This window comes from Microcebus murinus, chromosome 3 (assembly GCF_040939455.1).
Source record: "Microcebus murinus isolate Inina chromosome 3, M.murinus_Inina_mat1.0, whole genome shotgun sequence".
NCBI lineage: Eukaryota > Metazoa > Chordata > Mammalia > Primates > Cheirogaleidae > Microcebus > Microcebus murinus.
Window position 1 is genome coordinate 50751735 of NC_134106.1, and position 25663 is coordinate 50777397.

The 25663-nt window shown below is 38.3% G+C and overlaps 2 protein-coding genes and 1 long non-coding RNA gene across 7 annotated transcripts in view; 1 reads left to right on the forward strand and 2 right to left on the reverse strand.

Annotated features, from left to right (window-relative positions):
* The window catches only part of USP34 (ubiquitin specific peptidase 34), a 225921-nt gene extending 223195 nt beyond the window's left edge, over positions 1–2726 (reverse strand). The window contains exon 1 of one of the 3 annotated variants that reach the window (XM_012764850.3): positions 2306–2726. In XM_012764850.3, coding sequence (XP_012620304.1) covers positions 2306–2348 — 43 coding nt within the window. In that variant the 5' untranslated portion in view covers positions 2349–2726. The remainder of the gene's footprint in view (positions 1–2305) is intronic. The other 2 variants (XM_076000817.1, XM_076000816.1) reach the window with 2 other exon arrangements.
* Positions 2727–2908: 182 nt separating this feature from the next.
* LOC109730584 (uncharacterized) lies at positions 2909–4334 on the forward strand. Its single transcript, XR_002223488.2, has 2 exons — positions 2909–3015; positions 4112–4334. It is a non-coding gene; the product is annotated as an uncharacterized LOC109730584 (long non-coding RNA).
* Positions 4335–7793: 3459 nt separating this feature from the next.
* Positions 7794–25663, reverse strand: part of XPO1 (exportin 1) — a 46965-nt gene continuing 29095 nt past the window's right edge. For all 3 annotated transcript variants that reach the window (XM_076000818.1, XM_012764860.3, XM_012764862.3), the window contains 19 exons: positions 25063–25244; positions 23814–23862; positions 23618–23737; positions 22002–22130; positions 20822–20980; positions 19630–19827; positions 18588–18726; positions 18209–18390; positions 17967–18123; positions 17724–17887; positions 17309–17443; positions 16440–16623; positions 15601–15707; positions 12411–12605; positions 11357–11525; positions 10233–10367; positions 9992–10151; positions 9820–9916; positions 7794–8735 (listed from right to left, as the gene is read on the reverse strand). In XM_076000818.1, the coding sequence (XP_075856933.1) occupies positions 8589–8735; positions 9820–9916; positions 9992–10151; positions 10233–10367; positions 11357–11525; positions 12411–12605; positions 15601–15707; positions 16440–16623; positions 17309–17443; positions 17724–17887; positions 17967–18123; positions 18209–18390; positions 18588–18726; positions 19630–19827; positions 20822–20980; positions 22002–22130; positions 23618–23737; positions 23814–23862; positions 25063–25244 (2808 nt within the window). In that variant the 3' untranslated portion in view covers positions 7794–8588. The remainder of the gene's footprint in view (positions 8736–9819; positions 9917–9991; positions 10152–10232; positions 10368–11356; positions 11526–12410; positions 12606–15600; positions 15708–16439; positions 16624–17308; positions 17444–17723; positions 17888–17966; positions 18124–18208; positions 18391–18587; positions 18727–19629; positions 19828–20821; positions 20981–22001; positions 22131–23617; positions 23738–23813; positions 23863–25062; positions 25245–25663) is intronic.

Below are 25663 nucleotides of genomic sequence, written 5' to 3' on the forward strand. Positions count from 1 at the left end.
TGAATTCAGAGCATATCATTTTGGAAATGTAATTCTAAATTTCTAAATTACGGTTGAATTGATGCTCATCTTTATACAACTTATAGGGAGGAAAAAGGACAGATGATAATTACTCCAAGTGAGAGTACAAGAAAAACATAAATCTACTTCGATTCAACAAGTTTTATCAAGCTCCAACCATCACACTCATTATCACGCTCCATCCATCATGGAGCTATGGATAAATATTACTATGGTGAGACCTAGTAATACCCTCTGCTCTCAGAGGACTTAAGAGTCTTATGTTTGGGATACAGGAACTACACAAAGGGAAAATGAAAACAATATTAAAACTACAGAAAAAAAGCAACTCAGAGTAGCATGACATAAACTACATATAAAATTGCTGAAGTATTTTTTTTAAAAAAAGGAAGCATCACTGTGAGATCAGTGTTTAAAAGGCAAACTTTTAAAGTGAGACTTAAAGGAAATATTAAGAAACTAAGTATTTTTAGAGACCACTGGCTTATAAACAAATAGAAAAACCTTATTTGTTCATTAAAACAGGTTCATTAAAACAGGTGTCTGCATGGCCAGATTTTGTGAACCTGTTTGAACTAACTATATTTACTTAAAAGTAATAAAAGCTAAATTCTATTTCAGTTCTCCACATTGCTAACCCTCCATAAATCCATTGCATTTTTTAGCACTTGTAACCAAAGTTCCAGGGATTTCCCAGGTAATCTTTAATATGACCATTAATTAAGATCAAGATGCCATCGCTTTTCAAAAGATAATAAAGATTAACTTTAGTTTCTGTAGATACTATGTTTAAAACTAACCTTCGAAATATTTTAAAATTTTTAAAATATCTTAAAATCACCAAAATTAAGCAGTTTTTCCTAATATATGTATCAGATAGCAAAGCTATTCATTTTCCAATTTGAGAACAAAGTCATAATCACACAACTTATATCTAAGAAAAATATATGGTTTACTGAAATAAGTACTGAGGACTTAAGTTTATATCATAAACCATCTGCACCAAAAGTATCTCAAAATAAACACAAATAGCCTTAAAATTCTAGTAAAATTCAGGATGGCACAAATACTGGAAAGTATAGTTGAAATATGTGCAAAAGCCTACATCCACCTGCCAGGAAGGAAATACGGAGTTGAAAGTAAATTAGAACCCTTCGACTTTTTTTATTGCCTTTGGTCATTAAAGTGAAATTCAAACACAAAGTAAAATTCAAACAAACAGGACTATACATTTTATAAGTCAATTGTTTTAATGAATTGTATTAGAAAATAGGTAGTATGTCGAAAATATTAGTCTGCCGAAATATCACACACAGAATACAAATTCCAAGCCCACACAACCTGTTAGTGAATGAGCATTTTCTCAACAATCAAGTTTTTGTAAATTGATCTTTCCATCTAATTCATCTCTTCCAACTAGGCCTTTGGGCCCAGCAGCAGTTGACTTGCAATATATCTTATGTCTTTAAGCTGAAATATCTTGCCAGAGCCGGGAATAAAATAAAAACAACAGCCAGAAAATATCGACGTACCCTCTCTAATAATAAAAAGTATAAAGAAAAAAGCCTTTCATTTCAGGAGATAGGCCATGACTATCCCGGGATGGTATCTGTAGTACAGTGCTCTCCTTACAGAATTTGCCATTAAAACGATGAGGAGTACACTAAGAAGAAACATGATTCAATTTATTTTAAAAACAGGTATGAAGGTTCCAATCATCACTATCACAGTTCATTTTCAGCTATTTAAGGTCTGGCAGAAGGATTTAATACACCCACACACCCCCAAAGGAGGGAAAAACCACCACCCTGTTCCCAGGGAGTTTAATGAAAATCAGCAGGTAAGAGAGGCCTCGGCAGCACGCTGAAAATCAAAGAGGGCGGCCGGAGGGTTTGGACTGCGGAGGAAAGCATCGTCCTCCGACCCCACCTCCCCTCACCTTCCCCGCAGGGCAAAGGGGGCGAAGAAGGCGAGGGGCCCATTTAGTGCTTTCGTTAATTGACACCTGTAATGAGGAAACTTTCCGGGAGCCGACAGTGCTCAGGCCGGGCCCAGCCAGAGCTCCGCGGCGGCCGCCTCTCGGGCGCCCAGGTAACCGGGCTGGGCTGGGCCCGAGGCGCCGCGGCGGCAGCCGCGCCACCGCGCACCTTCCCTGGGCGCTAGGCCCGCACGGCGCCTGGCCCGGCCGTCGCCTCCCGCAGGCCGCGGCAGCCCAGGGAGGCCGGAGAGCGGCGCGGGGACCCCAAACCGTGCACCCAGACAGGCCGCCGCTGCGGCTACTTACTTTCATTTAACACCTCCACCAGGTCTGCGCAGTTCTCGCACATTGTTCGGCCGCCGCCCCCCCCTCCCCCGCTTCGGATGGCACTGACTGATCCCGACCGGCGGGGGGGAGGGGAGAGAGGCGGAGGAGAGGGCCGGCCGGCCGGCGGGGCGGGGAGGCGGCGGGGACGGGGCGGGGAGCAGGAGAATGGGGGAGGGGGCCGGCGGTCCCCGGAGCGGGCGGGGGAAAGGAGGGGGGTGAGGGGAGGTACGCAGGCCGGAGGGGCGCGGAGGCGCCGGCGGCGGGGAAGGGGGGGAAGGACGGGGGAGGGGAGAGGGAGGGAGGGGGCGGGTGGGGAAAGAAGCAGCAGAGTCACTTCACCGACCAGACGCCGCGGCCACCGCCGACGCCGCCGCCATTTTAATAGAGCGCTCGGGCTGCGCTCGGCTCTTTCCGCCCGTGCGAAGAAGCCGAAGAGAAGCGCCTCGCGCTCTCATTCCTCCGCCTCCCTCCCTCTCTTCTCCTCCCGCCCTCCCGCCTCTCCCTCAGCACACACGCCGCACACTCCACACCCCGCCGTGGCCGGCTCGCCGCCCTCCCTTTCCTCTTCCGTCCAGCCTCCCCGCCCTCGGTCCACCCCCTCCGCGCGCTCGCCCACCCCGCCCAGCCCGGATCTCTGTCAGCGGCCGGAAGGGAAACGCGAAGCCAGCGCGGCCGCGGGGGGAGTCCGGGTGAGTAGGAGAAGATGGCGGAGGCATCGAGCGGGTCGCGGTTGCGCGGCGTGGCCCACCGCGGCCCACTCCGCGGGCTTCGAGCCCCGGTGAGCACCGGGTCGCTTGCGCCGCCCTGTCCCTCGCCCCTGCGCTTCGTCATTTTTCCTCGGGGCTCAGAAGGGGGAATTGGTGCTGTTTCTTTCGTGTCCACCTCTCCGGTGTCCAGGCTTTGGGGGTGGAGGAAGGAGAGGATGCACCGGGGCGCCGGGCGGGGGCTACGCCGCAGCCCAGTTTCGGGCTCACAGCTCTCTCCCCACGAGGGCTCCGTGAGAATGGATCAGCCCAGGGCCTGGCTTAACTTGCATCGGTGTTTACCGCTACCCTGCAATTCTGTGAGGTTCCTCCGTCCTGGAGCAGTAAAACACCTTGATGTGTCGAGAAATGGCGGGGCAGAGTGTTCGCATGGCATCTCCTTGTTTTTTACGCAGGAAGGCCCCTCCCAATACATCCGTCAGCTCTTCACCTGAAATAGTACATTATGCTTCTTGGTAAAGAGCAGATAGCGGGATATTAAGGTGAGGAACAAGGAGTGATCAGCTGAAGGGAAGGGGTACATTCAGCCTGAGTTTTTGGTATTGTGTTAACTGCTTGGCGTTAGGAAAATTTTCCTCACACCTGCAGTTACCCCGTCCTCGCTGATTGCTGTGTCCAACATGTTTACGTAGAGATGCGAATGCAAAGTCTTAAAGATAGTGTACATAGTATTCTCAGAGCTGTTACCAGACCACCTATCGAGAACCTGTTGTAATTCAGTAGGTTTTGTCTAAGTTATATCACATCCATCCATCTCTCCATGACAAGACCACTTTGTTCCTTTATGCTGTGCCATTTTGCTGCTTAAAGTTGATGCTATAAAGATTCTGCCCAACCTGTTTTAAGTTGTTTCACATGAGCAGGTGATCCTTAGGCCTGTAAAGCTGTTCTGCCATCATCTTTCCACTTCTTTGCCTTTCCCACAGAACTTGGGTTCTTGCAGATTTGACTTTGGATCCTGAGACAGACATTGTCCATCCAGCATCCGTTCCCACTCATTCCTTTTCTTCTCTGCCTACAGAACTCAAATATTCTCTGGTGGCAGTGGAGAAACCCTAATCTCAGGAAGGAACGTCCAGGGGAATATTTGTGATTCATTTAAAATCAACAATCATGGTAATCTGGTTTCTCTTGTACTGGCCATATAATTCAATTCTTGCTGATGAAATGTAAGCAGAAATCTGCAGGGTGGGTCTTATGGGAAGAATTGTCCTTTCCTAATAAAATAAGGCACAAAAATTCAACTGTCATACTCTTTAGCCCTTTCTGCCTGAAACATGGTCTCAATACACAAAGTAATACTTCCATTTGTAACTTGTTAAAAAAATAAACCACAAAGGGGTGGGGGGGGCGCAACCTTTAAGTTGGCAATAGGAAATAAAGTGTGGATCCCTGATGCATCTTTGAATGGCTAAGAAAAACATCTGGGGCAAGTCTTGCTCTGTTGCCTGGGCATGAGTGCAGTGTTATCATAGCTCACTTTAACCTTAAACTCCTGGGCTGCCTCAGCCTCCAGAGGGATTATGTGCCACCAAGCTCCATTAATTTTAAAATTTCATTGTTATAGACCAATAGCTGGCTAACTATTCCTGCTCTTAAAGTCTTTAAAACAAAATCACACACCTTATCTGTAATGTTTGAAGTAACCTAAAGGGCAGGTGGGCCAACTTCAAAGCTCAGGATGTTGGTTCCACCTGTTAAATTGTCCCTGGTGAAAATGAAGACTAAGACTTTGAGGTGGACTCAGAACAAGAGGACTTCTTGTGGACCATTACCAATAATCAGGAAAACAAGGTGAAGCACACTTCTGTGTATATGAGGTGGATAAATCATAAAATGGTGAAACAGTACTTAAGTTCTTAAATATTTGAACACATTGAATGAATTTGACCTCATTTTGAGCAAGTCTGGCCTCCTTAGTATATTGAGACCAAAGTGTGAGAGGGCTGGAGTCTCTTCTTGTTGCAGATGTAGGTATAGATTCTGGGTCAAGGACTGAGAATCAATATTCAGGCTGAATCTCTTGTGTATATGCTACTGGAGTACAAAAAACAGTGTTTCAGCAAAACTCTGGTCTTTGAAGACTTGAGAGGGCAAATGGAATATTTTGACAGCGGAACAAATCTTTCCATGTCAAGGGGGAAAAGAGGCCTATATTGGTCAGTAAACTTTGGGGAATTTTCACAGGGGTCCCAACAAGAAAAGTGAGCAGTGGTACTATTGGGGCATTAGGTTAGGAGTAGATCAAGGAAATGACTCTGGGCACCTATTACACTACACCAAGAGTGTAATCTATATCCCAATTTCATAGTTGCTAAAATGTGAAGAAAAATGCATCCTAAGTTGTTGAGCTGTGTTAAGCATCTTGCAGTTGTGTATGCAAATCTTTTCACAACCATCTTGGGATGTAGGTTTGTGATCCCATTTTTCAAAGGAGACAGCATTCATCAAATGACTTGCCTGAGATTCTCCATCCTGGTCTCTAAACCATTTATTATGATAGAGGATTCCAGTTCTTCACAATTTATAGAGACCCTGCTTTGTTCCAGAAGTAAAGGTAAACTGTAAGTGTGCTTGCTACCAGATACCTTGAGGCTGATCCAAATATCACCAACTTTCACCCACCTTAGATTTAACTTGCTGTCACTATTCTCTCTAGTCAAATCTAGATTTGATTTCTGAATACTCCCACAAAAGAACTTTCCACCAAGGGACTGAAGTATAAATATACCTGATGAGAACCATTTTAAATTAAAAAAAAAAGTTTAATCTATGGTTTTTTTTTCCTTGAACTTACTAAATTTATATTTTCCAAACTTTGAATAAATGATTCTCTTCTTGCCTATATAAATTCAACTACCCTTATCATTTTAAAGGTGTTGTTTTTGGCAGTGGTGGTCACCTGCCAGTCATTTCTAATTCAAAGTGGACTATACTGGTTCTTAAGCCAAAGTTTGTTTTGTACAATACCCAGAGTAATTCAGGAGTCTAGGGGGCTGTAGAACATTAGCCTTTGGCCATGGTTGGAAATGTTGACAGCTATTCTTAGCTAACAATATTGACTTCATAGCTAATTCAAAAAGAGCCAATGATCTGGACTTAAATTCCCGGGTAATTAAAAAATAAAAACAAAAAATGTTAAGATATTTTAGGTGGACACCAATAATAAAGCAACAGGCGCAAATGGGGTCTGAAGTTATGAAAACATTTTTTAAGCAAAGTTAGGTTTTTCAGTGTTCCCCTTTGACCACCTTCAAGCTCTTACCATTTGCTGGTCTAGAAAAATACTTTAATGGGGCATTATAGTCCACTGAAATGATAGGATTTTTGCCAAGGATCTAGAAAGTTAAGGGTACATTAATTCTAAAGTTGCTCAATCTCCATAAACATGAGGCACTCCAAATGTTTAGGTTATTAGTCTAGGTTTAAAAAAAAAAAAAAAAGGCTAGTTTAGGCCCCACTCAGTGGCTCAGGCCTGTAATCCTAGCACTCTGGGAGGCCAAGGTAGGAGGATAGCTTGAAGTCAGGAGTTTTGAAACCAGTCTGGGCACAAGTTGAGACTGTCTCTACTAAAAATCGAAAAAATTAGCTGGGCATGGTATTGCATGCCTGTAGTCCCAGCTACTTGGGAGGATCCCGTCAGCCCAGGAGTTGAAGGTCGCTGTGAGCTAAGCTGACAACCACCACACTCTAACCGTGGCAACAAAGCAAGGCTCTGTTAAAAAAATTTAAAAAGCTACTTGATATCTCTAGCAAGAGGATCATCCAAAGCTAACTTCCTTTTTTCATTCCCTCAGTTCTATTTCTTGTTTGTTTGCTTTATTTTTTTTAAATCATGTGTCCTTTAGTTCACAGGGCAGCTTATACCCCTCCCCCCACAAAAGCAGTTTGGTCTCTTCTGCCCAGCCCCGAGAACTCATCCTCTTGCCATAAGATTTCTTAAACACATATTAGACATTATTTCCTCGAACTTCAAAGGACACATACAAAACTTTACAATCCATCTTTAAAAAAAAAAAAACAGGAAGCAGTTGATGTTGCCTAGGTTGGGGTGCAGTAGCTATTATTCACAGGCAACTGTGGCCTGAAGCCACCACCTCTGCCCCTGCCTCAACCTCCTTGGACTATAGGCTTGTGCCACCATACCTGGCCATTTTTTGTTTTATAGGGCAGACCTCTACAGTTTTGACCTCTACAGTTTTCCCCTTCCTCTCACCCTTTCTTGAAGGGATGATGGCTATTTACAGTTTACATTTTACAGGAACAAAATTAATCAACACTATCTGTGGCTGTTTACATCTGTGTTCTCATTCTAAGGCTAATCTCTGATCTTTGTAACACTTAGATCCTAACCTGAGTTAGACAAGAGAAGCTGTTCTCTAATCCCAAATAAATGTAAAGTCAAATCACAAGAGGAATGTTTCTTGGGAATATAAGGAATTTTAGGAGCATGTTCATACACCTGCTGCCTACTTTAACACTGGCCTTAGAAATCTTATTTGTAAATTAATAAGTATCAAAGCTCATTTAAAATGTTACTTGATGCTTAAACACAACCACTTTCATTAATATACGAATAAGTTTGAGGCAATAAAGGGAAAATAAATGTAAACCAAGTTTATTTTGCTTTTTAAGTAGTGTTCTTAAAGCACTACAGCTTGGTAAACAATGTAAATTAGTATAAGTCATCTCAAAAGCCAGAGTTGTTTTGTTTTGTTTTTTAATGAGTTGTTAAAAAGATGCAGCCTATTCTAACAGGATAAATATTTTTAACCATTTCACTTTGAGTTAATGAAGGCTCACAAATGAGCAACACTCCTCATTGAGGAAAACAAAAAGCTGTTGTCGACAAGCGACAGCGCACACACACACAAAAACAAAAAGAACTGTGTAAAAATAACTAACTGTGTTCCCATATTTTTTGAAGTCGCTTTACAATGGGATGATATGCACATGATCTTGCTGCAAACTTGCCATACAGACTTGTAATACATTTAGTCTAGACAAACAACTGAGTCCAAGAGGTGCTAACTTCAGACGATGCAGCACTATAATCCTTTTTAACAACGCAATTTGTTTTACTCATTACCTTTTCTTCTAGACTGAAATACAGACTAGAAAGAAAAAGCTCCCTAATTTAAAAATTGGTATTGTTTACAGGAAAAATTGTATAATTTTGCATTAGAATTTACAAGTATATGTTCAAATTGAATTTGCCTCCTCCCCCCAACCCAGCCACAAAATGGGCATGAAGTAAAGTTTTTAAAAATGCCTTAATTTTCAACTTCATGCAAACTAAATAAAGATGACCAAAACAAAAGCTTAAACAATGGAAGGATATTTCACAGAAAATTTCTTATACAAAAAACACATAAGAAAAAGGGCCACTAGGTGACATTTTAATTTACAAATTGGCATCATTTTGGTCGACAAATATGCACATGCTGTTTTCTTCTGCCAAGAGTAGCAGAGGAAAAAAACCAGCATGACTTCGGATTTTAATCACACATTTCTTCAGGAATTTCATGTGGATTAAGGATGCCAGGGACAGACATTTGAAGTTTGTGTTTCTCTTCCTGAGCCTGTCGAAGGGCTGTTTCTCTTTCTTCCAAAAACAAATCAGATGTGTCTTCACCTGCAAACTCCTATGAAAACAAATAATTGAACAGTCAACTCCAACTTGCCTTTAAAATTACAGATGAGCATTTCCTCATTAAGAGAACAGATATAAATTATCCATCAATTCATTCAGTTTTAAGCTATAGTTGATACAATACCATGTTAAGTTGTTTAAGTTGTTGATACAATACCATGTCGCTGAACTAAAGCCCAAAGGTGTTAGTTGGAGGAGAAAAACAGGTTACAAAAGAGGCAATGGTGTGATCCCACATATTAAATATTCTTCATGTGTTTCTCCTAAGGCTAACAACAATAGTTAAATCAAGTTTAGTTATACGTACTTTATCACTGTCCTTATAAGCTAGGTATCAGGTGATTTCATTGTTCTTTATATTCTCTATAGCTAATATTTTTAGAGTTTAAAAAAAACCGGTGTTCTGAAGAAAAAATATTTAAGATCTTATGAGACAGGTTTTTTGAGACAGGGTCTCACTTTTTCATCCAGACTGAGTGCAGTAATCGATCACAGCTCACTGCAACCTCCAATTCCCAAGCTCCAATGATCCTTACAAGGCCAATAACTTAAATAGTCATGAATAAAATAATTCATCAACAACTCACAGATTTTATGTAACTTTTGCATTTCTTTAAAATGAGATGTAGAAGAAAAGTCCTTCCCAAAAGTATAAACGGAACATTATACAAGAGCCGAAAGAGGTTTTATCACTGTCATGGTTCCCTCAATTAAAAACAGGCTTAACAATGGGTATAAACTCCTAAAAGGAATTATCAGTATGTCTTGCCCACTAATTCCATGCCTTAAAATGTCTGTAAGATTCAATTCACAATATTTCAGTATATATCTAGGCCATCTAAAATGAATTCTATTAATAACAAGTTCCCCGAAACAACATCTGAAACCTACCCCTCCTTCATGGACCTGATTTAGTTTTCACTCTGTATTCAGTCAAGTTCTTTGAATTAGTAAGATTATACTATTTTAAAGCCCTATTCATTTTACATTATAAATCATAATTATTAAAGTTCTAAGATGCAACAATTAATTGATCACATGTGGCCTCACATGTTTATGCAACAGCAAATACATACCTTTATCTGTACTAGGAAATCCCTTAGATGTTCCTTGAAAGCAGGAATATCCTGATTTAAGCTGAAAAGCCCTGTCACAAAGAGCTTTACTTGAGCACTGCAAATCAAAACACAATGATTAAATAAACACTTTTTTAACAGAAAAATTTATTTTATTAAAAAGCATACTTACTCTTGTAGATGAGGGAATGCTGACTTAAGGAGATTAGCCACATATTCCTGAATAAACATTTGGTTGTTAACTGGATTTCCAGGATTTAACGGTGTACTTATTTTTCCTTCTTCAACCAAATTAAACATATATGCAAGAATAGATGCATGCATAGTTAAGCCTGTTGATAAAAAGAAAATTATTAACTCCAAGATATAGTAACAGCTGGAACACTTACATTTTAATGCCTTTAAATTCTTACCAGCAGTATGTGAGGTGTCCGTCACAACAGAAAAGATATGCTGAAGAATATCACAAAAGTAAGTTTGATAAAAACTCTGAGCTGCAGCTTCTTCTTGTGCAACGTTTTGTAAAAGTGTAAAAAGTATCTGTAGACCTAAAAGACACAGAACACCAACAGAACGTTTATTATGGACAGCATTCATGATAGTATTTTCAGCTATTATCAAACTATTCTGATTCAAAGCCTATTCTCCCCTTCTTTTTTTTTTGAGACAAAGTCTCAGTTTGTTGCCCAGGCTAGAGTGAGTGCTGTGGTGTCAGCCTAGATCACAGCCACCTCCAACTCCTGGGCTCAAGCAATCCTTCTGTCTCTCAGCCTCCCTAGTAGCTAGGACTACAGGCATGCACCACCATGCCTGGCTAATTTTTTCTATATATATTAGTTCGACAATTTCTATTTATAGTAGAGACGGGGTCTCACTCTTGCTCAGGCTGGTTTCGAACTCCTGACCTCGAGCAATCTGCTCGCCTTAGCTTCCCAGAGGATTACAGGCGTGACCCACCGCACCCGGCCTATTCTCCCTTTTTGATAATTAATAATTACTTCTTATTAAGCCAGTCTGTTGCATTAAAAAAAAATAATAATAATTACTTCTAAGTTACCACACAACTACAATCAATGCCAGATTTATAATCTAAGTCATGACAATTACCACCATACCATTTCACTATCCCTGAAAGTTTAACTGATTTCAATTTCCAAAACTGACAGCACAACTAAGTAGAGCTTTGTATTGCATGAACTCATTACATAAAAACAAATTTAAACACTCCTGCCAAGAACGCTCTTTTACTCTTATGCTTAGCTGACCCTTGATGCTGTAGAGGAAAAGGAACATTCACTGGTGAGGATATGAAATTAAGTCTCTTAAATGATGTTTTCCTTATCTTGAATTTTAGGCCTTTCTTCCCCCTAACTCCATTCTGCTTATGGAGCCACTGTGAACAACTGATTAAACTGATTTTAAGATGTTCTGGAATGTCCATTTGTGCAATTGATGCACTTAAACAAAACAATTATGTCTGTATAATTTATGCACTGGCAGGCAAATAAATAAAAGGATATATTTTCTTTGTATTTACCTGTATCAGCGACATTCCTCATAGTATGTTTGAAAGCCCAAATAATGGAATCCAAAACAAGTTTAAACTGTGCAGGTGGAATTGCTAGGAATGCTGGGAAACAATGAGAATTTACAGCCTGAAGTAGTAAGAAAAAGTTTGTTCTGTGTTCAGGATATTCTTCAAAGTCCTAAAAATAAGTGGTAAAAACAAAATGTTTCAGTGCCTTAATTATGCTGGTTGGGAGGGGGAAAGCAAGCCTTTACTCAATATAAATGTTTGAATCACAGCTTAAACTACCTTCAAAAAAAAAAAATAAATAAATGTTTGAAAAGTTATGAATGGACCCCATAAGATATACTGCCTCCTGAAAGGCAAACCGAAATATTATTCACCTCTAATGGAATATGAAACTACATCCTACCACACACAATTATCAAACAGGAGCAGCTCATTAATAAAGAGAACTCGTCAAAACCCACACAAAGAACATCAAATTTTCTCGTAACTACTACACCACCATTTCTTTGTAAGAAGTAAGGTCTCTCTCTGTTGCCCAGACTGGTCTTGAACTCCTGGGTTCAAGCAATCCTCTTGTCTCAGCCTTCCCAAGCAACTAGGCTTACAGGCAAAGGACACCATACATGGGTAGTATTACTGCTTTTGTTTATGTTACTTTGAGACCACTACAACAGATTAGAAAAAACAGAAGCTAATATGTAAATTATTTTCCAATGTCTTACAAGCACATACACGTTTACAATTGAAAAATGCATAGCTCTCCATTTATTAAAAAAAATCTAAGTTCTTAATATCTGACATGCTGTGAGTTTTCAATAAATGTTAGGTGCTATTTAAATGTCAAAATCTCTTTTCCATATTCACTCCTTTTTTAGTTGTCAAGACCTTGTGTACTAAATTTTTAAAAATAAAGCATTTCCCTAATCTGTAAGTTCAAATATTTAAACTCCATGCCCTTAAAATTATGCTGTATTTAGAAAACATTTATTATACTTTCAAGAGTTAAAGATATATTGCAGAATTTTGCATTATAATTGAAATGTAAATCACATACCTTATTTATCATATTCAATGTGCATTCAAAAACAGCATCAAATATTTGAGGTATTTCAGCTGTTATATGTCCCCCTAACTTGTTGACAATAATGGCCATAGTACTAAGCACTTCTGGTTCTCTAGCAGCTGGGACATTTCTCTGATAATCAATGAGAACTGCATCCAACAAAGGAGGAACAAAATTTTCCGCTACCTGTAGAAAAAAAAGTTTTCCAAGTTTTAATAAACAATTAGATCATTCTTGTAAGATTTAGCTTGATCACCCTGCTGAAAATGGTAACATCCTGTGCTTTAAGTTTTCCTACATTGAAATTATTTTTAAACAAGAAACTAGGAAATCATAATAGGTTGGGATGGGTCACAGACGTAGTGTTGTTTCAATCCACTCTTTTTTATTTTTTTGAGACAGTCTCACTTTGTTGCCCAGGCTAGAGTGAGTGCCATGGCGTCGGCCTAACTCATAGCAACCTCAAACTCCTGGGCTCAAGCGTTCCTGCTGCCTCAGCCTCCCGAGTAGCTGGGACTACAGGCATGCGCCACCATACCCAGCTAATTGTTTCTATTAGTTGGCCAATTAATTTCTATTTATAGTAGAGATGGGGTCTCGCTCTTGCTCAGGCTGGTTTCGAACCCCTGACCTTGAGCTATCCGCCCGCCTTAGCCTCCCAGATTTCTAGGATTACAGGCGTCAGCCACCGCACCTGGCCTCAATCCACTCTTAACAGTAAGAAAAAGTGAGCCTCAAACTTAAGTGACTGGCTCAAATTTAGTGTAGCAACCCAGGATTCTAAGTGTATACTCTACAATGTGAGATGAGTAATCTAAAAGCAAAGAAAGTCTTCCTAACCACCACTGTAATTAGTGGTTCCTTAAACAGAATATCTGCAAGAGATTCAAGAATCATACCTACTCACTAGTAGACAAACATTAAATGATTTTTACTATAATGAATGCTAGTCGGTAAGTATGTTAACAAACAATGACAATCATTTACTCTCAGAAAAAGAATTGGAACTGAGAAAGACTATATGGATTTCCATGTTTCTATTTTGTTTCTTTAGTCCGGATCTTCCCATGTTGATCAGGCTGGACTTTAAGTCCTCGGCTGAAGTGATTTTCTCACATCAGTCTCCAAAGTAGCTACAACAACAAGTGTGTGCTTATGCATATGGATGAATGTTCATGACTCTAATTAAACTGAGTCATATTAAGGTGTAACTTACTGCTCTTAATAGGTTCTCTATTAAGACACATGAAATAAATACAGTCAATGTTTCATATAACTGAAGAGTAGTAGTAGTGTTTCTACTCAACAGTTTTTGAAGATATGAGGGATAAATACAAAATTATTTTTCCAATTACCACCGATACTTGGTGTCTCTGAAACTAGAAGAGATTCTCATTTGTACTTTTATAATGTTGACTAAAATCATTCTTTCCCTACAAACTGTATCTTGAGATTTTTAAATCTTTGAATTTGCTTGTCCCAAATTTCAACATAAATCTTACTTGTAAAGTACCTTATTTGTTCCCCCTGTGCTTCTGATATTTGCCCAAGCTACTCATATGTAAATTATTAACATCACAATTCCTTCGATTTATCCTACCTTCTCCTTTCAAAATTTAAATACAGTTCTCATCAAATACACATGTAAAAAAACATTTCCGGCCGGGCGCGGTGGCTCACGCCTGTAATCCTAGCACTCTGGGAGGCCGAGGCGGGCGGATTGCTCAAGGTCAGGAGTTCAAAACCAGCCTGAGCGAGACCCCGTCTCTACCATAAAAATAGAAAGAAATTAATTGGCCAACTAATATATATAATATAAAAAAAATCAGCCGGGCATGGTGGCTCGTGCCTGTAGTCCCAGCTACTCGGGAGGCTGAGGCAGGAGGATCGCTTGAGCCCAGGAGTCTGAGGTTGCTGTGAGCTAGGCTGACGCCACGGCACTCACTCTAGCCTAGGCAAGAAAGTGAGACTCTGTCTCAAAAAAAAAAAAAAAAAAATTTCCATGTTTAAGTTAGCCCTCTTAAGAATTCCGTAAGAATTTCAGAAAAGTTTCTTGAAAGTTATTTCCTCATCAAGAAACGAAATTTCAAAATAATGACAGTAACAACATTATATGTTAAAGCACTATTCAAAACAGCAGTGATTACAAGATAGGATTTTTTTTATTATGTCCCAAGACTCCAGTGAATAAAAAGATACAAGAAAAATTATTCACATCTTTCCAAGTTGAGGCATATCAAGCTGCTTTTAGTTTCCAAAAACCATTTCCCTTTCTGGAAATCATTTAAAACTAAAAGGAATGAGAGGCTAAACAGAGTTTCAAACCTTCAATCTGGAAAGTACTCACTCAAAAAGGCAAACCAATGATAGCTTTGTAGCTTTATACACTGTTCTAAAAATGAAGGACACAAAACCTGGACGTGTATTCCATGACCAAAGCCTTCCTACCTATCCATGGAAACATAAAATGACCCACTCTTCTTAGATATACTGTTTTGTACCACCTCCCCGCCAATTATTAACATCGGTTTCTTTTGAAGTTGGAATAACTATTGTATTTAAGTATTTTAACATATAAGGACTGCCATTAAATAATCTCAAATACAGTCATCTAAATCTGTGGTTCCTAACCCCTGGGCCACAAACCAGTACCAATCCTTGGCCTGTCAGTAAGTAACCAGGCCACAGAGCCAACAGGTGAGTAACAGTGAGCAAAGCAAGCTTTGTCTATATAGCCACTCATGAAGCTCCCCATCACCTGAGCTCCGCCTACTGTTAGATCAGGGGAGGCATTAGATGCTCATAGGAGGGCAAACCCTACTGGTAAACTGTGCAGGGAAGGGATCCATTTCATGCTCATTATGAGAATCTAATTCCTGATGATCTGAGGTGGAGCTGAGGCAGTGATCCTAGCCCTGGGGAGGGGCCACAAATACAGATTAGCATTACGGAGAGGTGTGACTACACAATAAATGTAAGCACTTGCTTCATCCCCAAATCATCCCCATCTCATGGAAAAATTGTCTTCCATGAAACCAGTCCCTGGTGCCAAAAAGTTTGGGAACTGCTCATCTAAATCACCTTTAAGTTATTAGCAAAATACATTTATAAACAACATATACCATATTCCAAAAGTAGAGCATCAACATTAAAAACTGGAAGCAAAACATCTGTCACTTACCATCTGTGGATCATTGGACCGGCTCACCCAACCAGATATTAACTTTAAAGTTTCCCTTTTTACTGTTCGCATACTTCGAATCAATGGTTGCTTTGTAACCATCTCACCTAAAAAACAGAATTAAGTAGAATCTAACATGACAATTAAAATTTAACAGTGGTGTGCTTCAGATATAATTATTTGAAATTTTCCGTAAAAAAACTAAAAGCCAATAGTACACAGAATTTATTGGAAAAATATTAAAAGAGAAAGGGGCATACAACCATTTTCAAAATGTCTAGTCATCTGGGACATGGGAGGGATATGATTCCCATCTGTGAGAAATGCTGAATGCTTGACCCACAGCAATAAAGTAAAACTGACTTGTTATATATACGACATTCTTTAAGAATTCACCACTATATAATGTATACATGTAATGGAATTCAACTTGTACCCTCTAACATCTATTAGAACAATAAAAAGAAAATTTAGAAGATGAAGCCAACTAAAATAAATATATAAATAAAATATATAGATTTAAGATTTGCATTTTATCAACTAGCCCTGTAACCTCAGCCGAGTTATTTTCTTGGCTAATTTGTTCATCTTTTTAAGAAGAAGGTTACATGTTATCGATACTTCCCAAATATTCTGAATCCCTTTCTGTACTACAAAACTAGTAACAGGGATCCAGGAGATATTAGGATTATCCTCAAATCAAAATGGGAATTCTGCTTTCCTAGAATGGCTATTTATAGCAACTAGAATTGTACCACTTGATTATTGGGCATGGCTATTATTAACAACAATGGAGACAAATTGTTTTTTAATAACAACAAAACTTCAAAATCGCCTACCATTAGCTTGGATAGCTGCTGAAATATTTTCACTGAGGCACTTGTAGACATTAAGCATATCTAAATAAATCCTTCCAAGCTGAATTACAAAGGGGTGTCCAACAGCTTTGCAGGCTCTCACATTTGTTTTCAATATGCTACCAAGCTGCTTGACTGTTTCGGGATCTTTCAGTATATCCACATTCTAAGAAGAAAAAAAGCAAATCCCATTTATCGAATTTATCCACATAATTATAAAAACAGAAACCACTACACACATCCCTTACTCAAACCACAATCATACTTATAAACCAAAATAGTAAAACACAGATGTCTTTCTTAACCTGTCTGTACCTAAGAATGAAGTAAAATAGTCTAATTTTAAAATCAAAACAGAATAAAAATATACTAAAGATAATTTTTTTTTTTTTTTTTTGAGACAGAGTCTCGCTTTGTTACCCAGGCTAGAGTAAGTGCCATGGCATAAGCCTAGCTCACAGCAACCTCAAACTCCTGGGCTCAAGCAATCCTCCTGCCTCAGCCTCCCGAGTAGCTGGGACTACAGGCATGCGCCACCATGCCCGGCTAATTTTTTCTATATATATTAGTGGGCCAATTAATTTGTTTCTATTTATAGTAGAGATGGGGTCTCGCTCTTGCTCAGGGTGGTTTCGAACTCCTGACCTTGAGCAATCCGCCCACCTCAGCCTCCCAGAGTGCTAGGATTACAGGCGTGAGCCACCGTGCCCGGCCCTAAAGATAATTTTTAATATGCAAAACCACACATAAAAGCACTTAGCAATCAGGCATACAGGACACTGAATTCACTAGTTTCATAAAGAACAGTTTTCTTAAATCCCATTAGAACTTTAAGGTTAAAAAAAGCTTACTTTGGTTGCTTGCTGGATTATACTATCCCACACTTGATTAGGGAGTAGCATGTATTTTTCTATCAAGTGTTCTTGTACTGTTTGATCTGTTTGTGCACCAATCATGTACCCCACAGCTTCATAAAACGTATGAACCTATTTTAAAAAGCAGACATTTTTACTTTTATATCTTTATACATCTTAATAAGGAAAATTACACACAAGCAATTCACAAACATATTGAAACGCATTTTGATTATTAGTAATAGTATATATAACATAACCCAAGTGCCTTTAAAGCTTCTGTGCCTCGCTATGGAAACATACCAGACACGCCTATATTGAATTCAATAGTGGCACTCTTTCTATTGTCCCTAATAAATTCTGATTAATAGTGGTTGCTCTCTAAAAATAATATACTCAATGCTTTAGATACCTGTTGAGGCTGAAGATCACAAATTATAGTGTTAATGTTGTTCAAAATCTCATCAATAAATGGCATTACTTCTCCAACTTGAACCTGAACGAAATGCCTACGGCATTTTTGAGCTATTTTAATGAAAGTATCACAAGCCATGTCTTGGACTCCATCATGGGTCTCTAGCAAAACAAAAACATTCATTTATTCCATCCAACAAAAATAAAAACCAAATAAAACGTATTAAATGAAGAGATTTACCATGCATGAATTCAAATAGCTTGTTAACTACAGTCTTCAAAAATTTCCAGTGAGCTCGCAAAAATCTGGGATATTGACCTACTATGTACATGATATTTGATGCAATAATAGCTTTATTATCTTTTCCTCTTTTCTGTTCACATAATCCTAAAAGATCCTGGAAAGTAAGACAAATTTAGGTAATTAATCCTAACAAAATATACAATCTATTTGGTTCTAGTTCATACATATCCCCTGCATACCTTTATAACAGTAACAAGAAATCGTTTTTCATCCTCTTCATGCATTGCTCCACTAATGGAGCCTATTGCCCAACACAACGTATTCAAATTTTTCCAGGACCACTCTGTACCATTCACTTGATTGTGAAGCTTCTCAGTCATTATTCTTTCTGTATCTACATAATCCAGATGAGTAAGATAAACTATAAAGAAAAAAAAGTTCTGGATGTCTTGAATGCAAACCTTAATGAGGAAAAGAATTTTTTACTAAGGAATAAAGAGTACATTAATAAAAATAGCTATTAAAAGATTCAGAAACCAAGTATACTCATTTCCTACAAGTATTTCCACCCCAAAATAGGTTTACAAAGGCAAAGACTAATACTATTTACCAACTTACCTAATGTTTCTCTCATATTCTTATACAAATTTATGGAATCTGTATCCTTCATGAATTCTCTCACGACCTCTCCTTGATCATTTTCTACAACCAGAACTTCCTCTGGTTTAGCCATTCGACTAACCATCAATAAACGGACCTATTCAGCAATAAACCAATCAAGGAAAATCCTTTAGATCATTGAAATCAAACACAACAAAAGTAGAAATTTAGTAAAAAAATAAAATAAAAATTCATGATATGCACCCCAACATTACCACACCAGCCAGTATGATTCCTTCAAGAATAAAATGTATTATTTTAAAAAATTTGGGCCTTGTGTGGTGGCTAACACCTATAATCCTAGCACTTTGGACAGCTGAGTAGGGAGGACTGCTGGAGGCCAGGAAACAAGCCTGAGCAAGAACAAGACCCCATCTCAACAAAAAAATCGGATAGCTGGACATGGTGGCACGGACCTACAGTCCCAGCTACTGGGCAGCAGAAACAGGGGAATCACCTAATCCCAGGAGTTTGAGGCTGCAGTGAGCTATGACGACGCCACTGAACTCTCTACTACCCAGGGTGACCCAGAATGAGACTCTGCCTCAGAAAACAAGAAGTTAAACACAACCTCGAACTACTGTGCCCAAGCAATCCTCTCACCTCAGCCTCCCAAGTATGCTGGGACTATAGGTGCACACCATAAATCAGGCTAATTTTCCTATTTTTAGTAGAGATGGGATCTTACTATGGTGTCGAGGCTCATCTTGAACTCCTGAATTCAAGTAATCCTCCAAAATGCTGAGATGACAAGCATTAGCCACGACACTCAGCCCGAATTCAACTTCCTACACAATCACAGGTGATGCTGATGCTATGACAAGGAATACATCCTTGAAAAACAAGGCTCTTAACCCAAGCCCTTTCACATTCTTGTTGGATTCTCTTTTTGTAGCTCATAAATTTATATAGACTAGCCAAAACATAAAAGTTAAGCATTTGCATTTATTCCTCAAAATGATAGTAAGCAAAAAGAGCACTCAACCAACCACTTTGTTACCTTGGATAGTACGGGTAAATATAGCTGTCTCCTGGGAGGAACATCAAAATGTTGACTTCCAGATAGCAATGGAGAGGCAGATGTAGAGAACGGGCTCTCTCTATAGAGTTCAGCAGCCAAGTGATTCCAGTACTCAAGACAAATCTTAAAGATTTCCGTTTCTTCTACTTCTGACACCAGTAACATATAATGAAGGGCCTACATATAAGATCAAAACTATTAAAATAATTCTTAAACATTATAACCAACCTCAAACTTCCTTTTACTTGTTACCTTAATGGAGAATAATTCATGTTTTACTTATCAATTATTCAGTATTCAAATACACTATATACTCTCTGGGAGCACAGTAAGCTTCTTCTGACATGCCCTAAAACACTTTGAAAACCTCTTACACTGTTGCTAATTACATGTACATATATTTTACTCAAGTAAAATACTCCTAAAAGGTATGTAGTTTAAAAGGCCTTTGGTACATAGCCAAGAGGTAGAAACAACCCCAATATCCGTAACAGATAGAAGCATAAAGGATATGTGGCATATTCATAACAATGGAATATGTTTCAGCGACATAAGGAACAAAGTATTGACACAGGATACAACTTTGAGAAACTTTGAAAACATGGTAAGTGAATGAAGCCAGACACAAAAGGTCACATTTTATGAATACATTTATATGAAATTTTTACACTTGGTAAATCTAGAGACATAGAAAGCAAATTAATGGTTACCAGAAGTGGGGAGGAGAACACATGTAGGAACGTTTCATGGCCACAGGGTCTCCTTTGCAGTGATGAAATTATTTTAAAACTAGATATTACTGATTGTACAACATTGTGAATATACTGGCATGAAAATGAATTGTATATCTTTAAATGGATGAATATTATATGAATTACACCTCAATTTCTTAAAAAAAGCCTTTGACCTTCATCTTAAATGACATATGTAATATGCCTTTAAGTAATTTAGCTTTGATTATAAATTTTTAGTCCTAGCTTTATGTGGAACACAAAATCAGAAAACATGGCTTATAACTGTAATTCAGAATTGCAAACATTATTTATAATGCACAGAGCAAGTAAACCAGTAAGAAGAAATTTCAAAAGGTACATAAATTTTAGAAGGCACACTTTTTAAAGAATTGTTATTACACAAAGAATTTCAAAAGCAAAGGCTTTACAAAGCCTACCTCCATGAGTGTTTCCCTGAGATTTAATCTTTTTTCTATAAGTTGACCATGTTCCTTAAGGAAGGTGCAGAGAAACAAACTGAGATTTTGAATGAAGTTCTGTTCATCATCTTTTCCATTTGAGTATGCAAGTCGAATATTGGTATTTAAAGGAAGCATCTGTAAGTTAAAAGGGCACTAATAGTTTCCATTTTATAAAACCCACAACAAAAGACACTATTTATTTAAAGCCCTAAGATTCCAATACCCTTCTGTTAATATTAAACCATATAGAACTCCTAGGTCTGGTACACCTATCCTTATATATGTGACCTAGATTTTTTTTCTCAAAATATGTTGCAGGTAGTAAGGCCTCTATTATTTCATTTGCACTTTCCCCTGTATCAGCCGTTTACCTCCTCAGTGACAATTAAACTGTAAAAATATTCAATTAATTCATTCAGATCACAAACATACACAGTGATGTAGTATTATGAATAACCTTCTAGATCACTTAATAGATAACTAATCAAACTAGTACAGGAAAGAATTCCTTCAGACACACTGTCAGAAGTACATCTTATAACAGATCCTAGACTTCCCATGGTCTGGGAAGATCTCTAGAAGAAGACTAAGCTCTTCAATTCTATGGAAATAAATTGCCATGATAAGGCCAGGCGCGGTGGCTCACGCCTATAATCCTAGCACTCCGGGAGGCTGGGGCGGGAGGATCACTCGAGGTCAAGAATTCGAAACCAGCCTGAGCAAGAGTGAGACCCCGTCTCTACTACAAATAGAAATTAATTGGCCAACTAATTAATATATATAGAAAAAATTAGCCGGGCATGGTGGCACATGCCTGTAGTCCCAGCTACTCAGGAGGCTGAGGCAGGAGGATCACTTGAGCCCAGGACTGTGAGGTTGCTGTGAGCGAGGCTGACACCACGGCACTCACTCTAGCCTGGGCAACAAAGCGAGACTCTGTCTCAAAAAAAAAAAAAAAAAAAAAAATTGCCATATTCTTAAAACCTTAATTTCAGATAATTTGCTGATAAAAATTTGTAGCTTACTGCACATTTTATGTAATAAACATATAATCACATTGCAGCTATCTGTAACATTGTGTTAAAATAGTTCCACTGGAATACATTTTCTAAAACACTAAAATTCTTCAATGTCTTTCAAAATAGTGTTACATTACCTGTTTTAGCTGCATCATTGTCAGTGTAAATAGCGTTACAAATTGTTCCTCATACTGGCTTACACTCACACCAGCAATCTCAGTGAGGCACTTCAGAGAGACATTTCGAAACATTGGAACATTCAGGAACTATTAAAGGGGGAGGTGGAGAGCATAAAAAATTGAATGACTTGAAACAGTTAAAATTTAGATTTTAAAACAAAGTCAAGGATTTAACAATCAAGAACACGCCCTAGGCGTACATCGGGCGTGGGGGCTCACGCCTATAATCCTAGCACTCTGGGAGGCCTAGGTGAGCGGATCACTCAAGGTCAGGAGTTCGAAACCAGCCTGAGCAAGAGTGAGAGACCCCCCCCCCTACCTGGGTCTCTACTAAAAATAGAAACAAATTAATTGGCCAACTAAAAATATACAGAAAATATTAGCCGGGCATGGTGATGCATGCCTGTAGTCCCAGCTACTAAGGAGGCTGAGGCAGGAGGATCGCTTGAGCCCAGGAGTTGCAGGTTGCTGTGAGCTAGGCTGATGCCACGGCACTCCAGCCAGGGCAACAGAGTGAGACTCTGTCTCAAAAAAAAACAAAAAACAAAAAAGAACACAGGCATATAAGCCCAAAAACAGGTTAAGTGAGCAAATGTGTTGTATTTCGCACATATAGTGAGGAAATTTCATTATCTACCCAATAGACTATGAAAGCTTTACAAGCAAATAGTGCCTTCTTATGATGTGTCCTCAGACATCTGAAAATCAAAATTGCTTAATAACTTTCCTAGAGTCTATTATGTGCCTTTTAAGAACATTATAGTTTCTATGTAATTTAAAAAGGACCCAAACTTTGTGATTCCTTAAGATTGATAACGGTGTGGGAAAATTGGTTTTTATATTCTATCCTTGAGAAGGCATACAAATGCCAAACTGTTTGTGGATGACAACTGGGTAGGCATTAAAACCTTAAAAATGGACATACCTAATGACCTGACAATTTTACTTATAAAAATTTATATAAACATATGGACATATGCATAAATATATAGAAGAATGTATACAAGAATGTTTCCTGAAAACAGGAATTTCAACAGAACTGCTGACAACAGCAAGTTTTTACATAAATTATCTAGCTATAAAACAATGGCTCTAATATTATAAATCCACACTGTATTCAAACCCTGAATTGCAAAGTTCACAAGTTATAATGGTACATAATTTATTCATTACACCCAATATGAAAACATCTAGAAAGATACAACCAACTGGTAATGGGATAGCTCTGGAAGAACAATTTAGGCATTCATGATACTGATTTAAATTATCAAGCAAAATGCAGCCATTTTGTTTCTGTACAAATCACTTGACTTAACCTCACTGTAACTTAGATTCTCAACTAAAAGGTGGCAATCTAATTAAATCCTTTACAGTTGTTCAAACTGAATTCATGAAATTACCTGGCATAAGTGGCACAATCATCAGATTTTAAAACTCATTTCAAACAATTACCAGCTGTAATATGGAAAGGTTCTGTTTTCATTATGGCTTTAAATGCAGAAAAGAAGAGCTTTATAAGTGAAAATATATCTGGCTATTCAGTGATAAACATAACTGACATGTATTAATTCTACCTTATAAATTAATGTGCTGATTAACTTGGTCTCAAAAATATATCCCAGTGGGATCCAGTTCAGAAATCTGAGCAACGTTTCCAAGGTTGCATGTACAAGTGGAGCATTTTGAGAATTTTCCTGTAACAAAAATGTAACTGTAAATAATTGTTTTGCTGTAACTATTATTTTAAAAAGTGAAATCAAAAGCACTTACCATCACAAACTGACACAGTTGAAATATTTGTGAGAATTCATTGCACATGCTAAAAGAAGAGAGATCAGATTTAGAAGACACAAATAAATATCACAATTATTTATATACTACTAATAAAAATGATTAATCAGCAATCTGGTCAGCAAAGATTCGAGCAACTTCTATTTAAACACATTTAAAATATCAATAACATCACCAAACTACCAAACCGTTAAAACTATAATCACTCTTAAAACTCACCTACAAAATTGGCTATAAGAGCACATGATTTCATTTTTGAGGAGTTGGGTGTTTTGTCATCCTTACTCTCATTGCTTCAATCAATCTAGTGTCTTTAATAGAGATACTTAAAACTCTCTAAAATATAAGGCAGTAGATACATCTAAATTCCTAAATGTGCATTTATAACAAACCAGAGGAAAAATTGTAAATGCTGTATCTGGTCTGAATACATAAAGGCAAAACTTAGCTGTGTTCCTAAAGACTAGGACAAATGCTTATTATTAAATTGAAGAAGTTCCCTGTATCTATAGTTTATCCTGGTTGTTTACTATTAAGGGGAGTATGTCCTATTCCCAGTGTTAGATACAAGGAACTGACAAAGATACAGGGATAGTAATAATTCAGTTTTGACACAAATCATTCCCTTAGACCCTATTATGTTAAAATTTCACCATGTAAAACAAATCCTCCACAAGTATGACATCTCAAACAATTCACATAATTTTCAACCCTCCAGGTTTAGATTATTAGGCCCATTATAGGACTGTTTTTGTTTTCATTTCCTTTTTGAGATAGTCTCACTCTGTTGCCTGGCCTAGTGTGCCATGGCATCAGCCTAGCTCACAGTAACCTCAAACTCCCAGGCCTCAAACAATCCTTCTGCCTCAGCCTCCCCAGTAGCTGGGACTACAGGCATGCACCACCATGCGGTGCTCATTTTTCTATATATTTTTAGTTGTCCAATTCATTTCTTTCTATTTTTAAGTAGATACAGGGTCTCTCACTCTTGCTCAGGCTGGTTTCGAACTACTGACTTTGAGCAATCCCCTCAAGCTCTGGCCTTCCAGAGTGCTAGGATTACAGGCATGAGCCACCATGTGCAGCCTGTTTCTTAATTTGTAGTCGAAAACCACAAGTATTTAATTATTACTGATCACACTTCCTTAAATATTTGCAATTTACTTCCAAACTACTTGAAAAGGTTTGAGATACTACTTTAAAATTCTAAAATAAAATCATCACTTGCCTGTCTTTTAAATGTTTAGCTTTCACTTGGGTTATCTGTCCACTGGAAAAATCAAATACTTCTTCGCTCAAGAGTTTAAGAATCACCATATTATTCTGACAGAGACTTTCACTGGTCCTACTTGCTCCAACAATGTCACTGATAAAAGTTGGCCAGTGTTTGGGCCATTCTTGTTTCAGTATCTAAAAGACACAAAATGTTAGTTTAATTTCAAGTTTCAAATGCAAATAAAACCACCATCAAAGAAATTGTGTACTAATAAAAGCAGAAACCAATCACTTTTCATTTGCCCCCCCCCTTTTATTAAGGCAGGAAATGTGCCACCTGCTGTAACATACTGGATAGAAAATAAAACAGATAAAAATCCTGTCATACATACCCCATGGCCCCATTTCAATTATGTTAATTAAAGGTCTATTCTGGCTCTACTGTGTATTCATATCAAACTTTGCCTGATAGATATATGTCAATTATCCTAGGAGACTCAAAGATCTAACTATTGGTGATAAAGACATATTTTATTGGATGAAATCTGTGTCTTGGACATATAGGCTTTGGACATATAACTTTATGAAAAGGAAGCACTGCAACCAAGGACTAA